This window comes from Saccoglossus kowalevskii, chromosome 8, assembly GCF_978046115.1.
Source record: "Saccoglossus kowalevskii chromosome 8, keSacKowa6.1, whole genome shotgun sequence".
NCBI lineage: Eukaryota > Metazoa > Hemichordata > Enteropneusta > Harrimaniidae > Saccoglossus > Saccoglossus kowalevskii.
In genome coordinates this window covers 26,168,306-26,174,871 of record NC_140648.1, presented here as the reverse complement: position 1 = coordinate 26,174,871, position 6,566 = coordinate 26,168,306, and the positions used below count along the sequence as shown (strand labels likewise).

Here is a 6,566-nt window from a genome sequence, read left to right as displayed (position 1 = left end):
ATTATGACTTTGACTTTTTATGAATATCGTTAATTATTTATTTATTCCTCAAAAACGCATATAAGTTATACGTTTATTTTCTTCATCATTTGAACAAGATGTGGTGCACAGAGCGTATGCAAACTACGACGTGACAGTGGTGAGTGAGTGAACGGAAGTGAGAGCGCCGCCAGTGTTGGAGTGTGAGCTTTGGGTTCCACACCATTCCACTAGAGGAGGCTCAAGCGTGTTGTTTATTTATTCAACGACTAAGAGCGGTGATCATCGTATTCTGTGGGCCAACCGAAAGAAGTAAGAAAGACAATATAAGACAACCTGGAATCAACCCCCCCCCCCCCCCGCCAGGCCACGCCGTGGTTTCAGATTATCCATAGGTAAATAAAAAACAGTAAGAAACTAAACATGGCGGTTAACCCTATCCACCCAATCAAAGCGAATGTTGATGGTTATACAACTATTACTTGACTGTGAGTGCACATCGATTTTAGTGCATAAATGTATATATTTGACCATAGACTTCTACAGAATCTATGATTTGATGTACTGTAAAACCATTTATTTTCACTGACATTTAATTTCACCATTTTGATGTTTTGAGCATATTCACTGTGTTTTAATTTGATGAATTTTCAAGGAAACAATGAGTTTTATTATTATTTTACTTGTTCAAGTAGATTTAGTAGAGGATTTTACTTATCAGCAAAAATGGCGAAATTAAAACCCAGTGAATAATGAATGAATTTACAGTATGTACATACTAAATTTCACACTGAAGCAGACAACTGGCAAATCGAGACAGTGGTCGTCACGCCGTGTCATCTTCGACGTGGGTTCTATAGCGACGTATACAACGCATTAAAAATATTGCGGTTTGTTCACACGCGTTTCACGACGACTACGTCCTTTCATAATTGTTACTTCCTGGTAACTGAACATGCCACGCATAGTGATTCTTTTCCGGGGTACATGGTACAGTGAGGGACAGTTTTCACATTTTTATTTATCAATCTCAGCATTATTTTTTTTTTTTTTTTTTGATAATATGAGGTTATTACGAAAATACTCACAGTATGCACGAAGACAGTACAGCGGGAGTGTCGATGCGACGCCGTACTGTATGAGTGCATACTTTGAGGTATCCTCGTAATAACCTTATTATTATACATCTTTTCCTTTCAAAGATACACCTTGGGAATGCCGAATTTCAAAAAGTTTAGAGCAGAATCAGCGAACACCTTTGTGTGGAGTCCGGTCAAACCCTGGTGGGAGCCATGTGGTGAAAATACCCGGTAAAATTACGGCACGCTGTAACTTATGGCGTTACGGTGACAGATGTGTAATAATAATCAATATCATTAAACATTTTATCACTCCGACTCCACAACAAACCAACGCAACACACTGAAACACAACACACAAAAAGACCACGCAACGACAATAACACCACAAAACACAGCATATCACAATGTATCCGCAATGTAACACACCGCTACACAACATGCGGCATTACAACACAAAACACTACAACGCAACACAAATATAACAACAACAAAACGTAACACATCGCAACGTAACGCATACACATCTACAATGCAACACAACACAGAGCACTACAACGCAACACCAATATAACAACAACAAAACGTAACACATCGCAACGTAACGCATTCGCATCCACAATGCAACACAACACAGAGCACTACAACGCAACACAAATATCACATAGCATTACAAAATGTTATGCAACACAACATATCACAATACATTATGCGACACACGCAACCATCGACCTTTCATAAGGTCTATGGCGCAACGAACACAACACATGGTAACACAACACAATACATAGTAATACAACATACCACGTGACATCAATATTAATCCCCCTAGCGTGCACGATGGACAAGATCTCACCCGGTATACGTTTAGTAATTGAGTCTACTCAACGCAACACATTGTTGGTAAATGTATCATTGTATAATAGTGTATATCGATTTAGAAATAAATTAAATTTCCAGAATATTGAACCAAAAATAGCATTGTCCATTCTACACGGGACACACTATTGATAAATAGTCAGCTATATCACTATCGTATTTTAACAAAGTAAAAGAAAATGGGGAATATTTTACCATTTATGTACATCATTTACACATTTGTATCCAAAAGCGACTTTTTTTTGTCAAAACACTGCATGACGGGAGTTATTTTGTAAGCATGACAGCGCCATTCGTCATCCTAATATTGTTTCAACACTAGATGCTTGACTGGATACATTTCAGTTGATCGTAATATATAATTATTATGCCCACGTGACATAACTCATAGCTCCAAGAAAAGCGGCATGCGACGAAACGTGGTGTGGTGCGATGCAATACATTATGTATTCGGTCGTCATGGTTACTAAAGAGGTGTTCCAACCATATCGTTGAGAACACAATAACAAATACGTCGTACAGTCAGCGTCAGGGTTCTGTTATTTTTATTTTCGGTTTTCAAAATTGTTGCTATTTTCAGTTGAATATTAGTGGGTTTATGATTTGACCACCGTACATCCGCCTTTTTAACGGAAATGATCGCACAGAGAAGAAAGCACTACGAGCTAGTCGTAGAGTTTGCGACGACAATGCTGTACCGACGTGTATTCCACCATCTTGAATATTGAAACAAGTGAAGGTGAGTTACAAGGTCACGTGGCACGATGGCTTATTTTAGTGTATCGTGACAGAATGGAGGTAATGTACTTGTATTTAACATAAACTAGGGGCAGTGTGTGTGTACTAGGAAAATATAATAAGGAATTTAAAATTTAAAAATAAAAGGAATTGCGGTGTCGATGCCACCTGTTTAATCATCGGATTGATTCAGTGGTTTTATTATATACATTCATTTTAATGAATAATTTGTGAGTGTGAAAGCACTCACCAACTCATCAGAAATGTGTTGAATAGAGAGTTGTAACATGAAAAACATATAGGACTGTATAACCCGCGGTGTGAATTGGAATCGACAACTGTGTTGTTTTCCCACACTGGTGGGAGGTATTCAACATTCGCGTGGTTCGGGCTCGCCCACTTTGACGCTCAATTACAAATAATCGTAATTATAATTTATTAATTAAGTTTAAATTTCTATGCTTGGTTCCTCAGTGAAAATAGCGTAACTAACAAGGGCAGAATATGAAATACGTAGATACCCTTCTCGTCTATATATGAAAAATGGCGGCTCATTAACATTGACACGCACGACAGCCTTTCACAATGTTTGTTATATACCTTTAATACCCGTATTTATGATATTTCTCTTTCCGTGTGCATGTTATTTATTTATTTATTTATTTATTTATTTATTTATTTATTTATTTATTTATTTGTTTGTTTGTTTGTTTGTTTGTTTGTTTGTTTGTTTGTTTGTTTGTTTATTTATTTATTTATTTATTTATTTATTTATTTATTTATTTATTTATTTATTTATCTGCATTCAATGAATCAACATCTGCCTGTCGTATTGAATGTGTGGAGTGCCATTATGATCTTACGGAGCTTTCTTGAAATCGATATTCGTATGTTTAATGGGTGATATAAGACTCATAGCGACGTACACAACGTGTAAAATACGTTGATGTTACGTGAAATTCGAACACGAGCTGCGCGACGACCACTGTCCTTTACACATTTGTTCTCCTGTATTACGACATGGCATTGCCGCGGTGACCGTTGTTTTATTCTTGTGGAACGCAATGAGTATTGAACTTTTTGACGCCAAATTAGACTGTTAAAGCGCTGTGGTCGTCACGGTCGCGCAGCGCGTGTTCGAATATCATGTAAATAAACAATGTATTTTACACGCGTTGTATACGTCGCTATGAGTCCCATATCGAACAGGACGCGACACGACGACTGACGCCCTTTAACAGAACTTCCAGTGGATGTCAACCGTCTATAATGAGGAGGGTTTAGGAAACTGTGTGCGCTCCGTGGCGGAGAATGGCAAATCACATAAGCGTGCTGATTGGTTTATTCATGTATTTTTCTGGTATATCCTAAGGTACTCCCGAATCAAAGATGGACAATCAGAATCAAGCGCAGAACCAACAACTGAAACAACGTGGGATGATAATGGTGATCGTTGGCGTAGTAGCAGTACTTGCCGCCATCATAGCCATTGTCGTGTTGTGGGGTGTATTTTACATCGGAGCATTTCTCTTCTGTGGCGGGATTATTATGATTCTCTTGGGAATGAAGCACATGTATCAAGCCAAACAGAACTTCACACGAGTACAAGTCATCAGCGGACAGACTATGACGACTCAACAAGTCACATACGGACAACAAACGACTTTCGGGCAAGTTCAGCCCCCGGCTTACAGTGGTCCACCGCCGCCTGCTGGTGGATGGCAAAATGATCCCTACCCTATCCCAGGCGCAGGGTGAGTGTTTCCCCACCACTGTAAAACATGTGGTTTTTTAGCTAGCATGTTCATATTCAGCTAATTCGCTAATTGGTGCAGCTAATTTGAACAAAAGTATATTCTACAATATATTATGTTGATTCAGTCAAATTTGTCGCATATGTGTTACGAAACTTTATACTGTACCGATCCGGGAAAGCTACGTTACAAAATAAAATAGGCGCAAAGAATACACAACTTTTCAAGGTTCACGGTATCACGTGGCATCTGTGTCTGAGTACGCCATTCGCTAATATACTGCAAATGGCAGGAAATGTTTGAAACACCGCGACATTTTAAAAACGTTGCATCATTTGGTTTTTTTGTTTGTATACACGAGACGGCGACTTTGCGTGCTACGATCCAACGTAGAACCTTCCTACAATTTGTTGACATAACCGGACGGAACGTCGCGTGTTTCTGTGACGCAATAAAAGTAATAAAAGCTGGTCAAATGCGTCGATATTGCTCGATATATAGTCGTACGCCCATAAAAAGAATAGAAAATAAAGAAATATTCTAAATCGAGAGTGACCACACAACCAAACGCAGTTATCGTTTTCAGCGACACTGTATTCACTCGTAATTTGGTGTTATAGAAGCATCTCGAGGGCGCTACTTATTATAGAATATATATATATATTTTTAAAACACAAATTAAAAAATACACATTCTAGCCCACAAGTTTGTATGTTGTCAGTTTTCACAAAATTGATCACATTTACAGTCGAATTCTGGCTATCGTAGCATTTGGAATCCAATTAATTCCTGGAATGAATTCTGTACTAGACACATATTGGTTTATTTCCAGTTACACACCGGGACCACCAGGGTTGCCACCTGTGTATCCAGAAGATGGTCTACATGGACCACCCGAACAACCACAGCCACCATCATATGGTCAGGCTATGACACAAGGCTATGGACAACCTATGGCAGCAGCATACGGACCACCACCAGATCACGGGTTGTATGGACAACCGACGGCGCCACCAGCTTTTGACTATGGTACAAAGAGCCAACAGCACCAATCTTACGCGTAATAACAAAATGTGTATACTGTATATGAAAAGAATCGGGTCTGATCACAGAGTGTAGTTAGACAGCGTGTTTATGTCATCGGAGGTCACCGGTGGCAAATGCATTCTCTGTGCGTAAGGAACCCTTTATATTACGTTACCGAGATATCATTTCAACCTGGGTGTATCACCCACATCGCATCACAAATGACATCATCCAAAACGTACACGTCATAAAGATGAAAACTGTACAGAAAGCAATATTCTTTAATTCGCTGTATTTCTTCAACACGATCCGTATACAGTCATGCGCAACATACATGTACTACCAAGTATATGACTACTTAGCTCGACGACGATTGTCGATTATTTAAATGATAGCAAAGTGAACATTCTAAGTCACCGATTCGACGTGGCGCTTGATTTGCATTTCTCTATTTTACTCTCCGTCCAAGTCACTAACTTTTGACGCACAATATGGTATTTGCTCTTGAATATGTTAAACTTTGAGTTGTTTGTGTAATATACGTCATAGCAAAACTTAGTATCTGGCTCACGAAGAACTGAAACAATTTTTCGTATTAAAAAAAAAATAATTTTTATAATCTTATTTTCGATATTTCACACTGTATTGGGATTCACACAAAAAAATACAATTCACAATGAAATAATAGATTAGTTAATTAAATGCGCATGCGTCCTTTGTAAGCGTATACATTTTATTGCAAAAACGTAATCCACCATTCACAGAATTAGACAGAATTATGTTAAAGGTGCAACATGATTCAGTACATTAATTGTCCGAGTTACGAAAACATCGAGTACGACCACGCCCATATTTTTCAATTTGTTCAATTAACAATAAACCGAAAATATTTGTTTCATTAGCGTTCACAATTTATTATCATAAATTGAACTTTAAATAACAGTTTTAGTTTTTGAATTTGTTTAACGTCCAGATTTAGTAACCCGAACGTTAATTATCAATTAACCAAATATTGAGGGCGACTTAGACTGTTATTGTTGTTGTTCTAACTTTACGCATTTCGCAATTCACTTTTGACGGACCGTGCGCTAAGCCTGTTTGTTTCATCTTT

At 38.1% G+C, this 6,566-nt stretch overlaps 1 protein-coding gene across 1 annotated transcript; it reads left to right on the top strand.

Moving 5' to 3' along the window:
* Nucleotides 1-2,466: 2,466 nt before the first annotated feature.
* LOC144362943 (uncharacterized) lies at nucleotides 2,467-6,177 on the top strand. The gene is made up of 3 exons (XM_078013918.2): nucleotides 2,467-2,676; nucleotides 4,048-4,429; nucleotides 5,262-6,177. Exons 2-3 carry the CDS (start codon nucleotides 4,065-4,067, stop codon nucleotides 5,491-5,493), a joined length of 597 nt encoding a protein of 198 aa, XP_077870044.2. The 5' UTR covers nucleotides 2,467-2,676; nucleotides 4,048-4,064; the 3' UTR covers nucleotides 5,494-6,177.
* The last annotated feature ends 389 nt before the right edge of the window (nucleotides 6,178-6,566 follow it).

What these genes read in the sequence shown, in the direction of transcription:
- LOC144362943 (XM_078013918.2), top strand. Translation starts at nt 4,065, where the DNA reads ATGGACAATCAGAATCAAGCGCAGAACCAACAACTGAAACAACGTGGG. An exon ending in TACCCTATCCCAGGCGCAGG is followed by an intron (nt 4,430 to 5,261) that starts GTGAGTGTTTCC and finishes GTTTATTTCCAG; the next exon opens with TTACACACCGGGACCACCAG.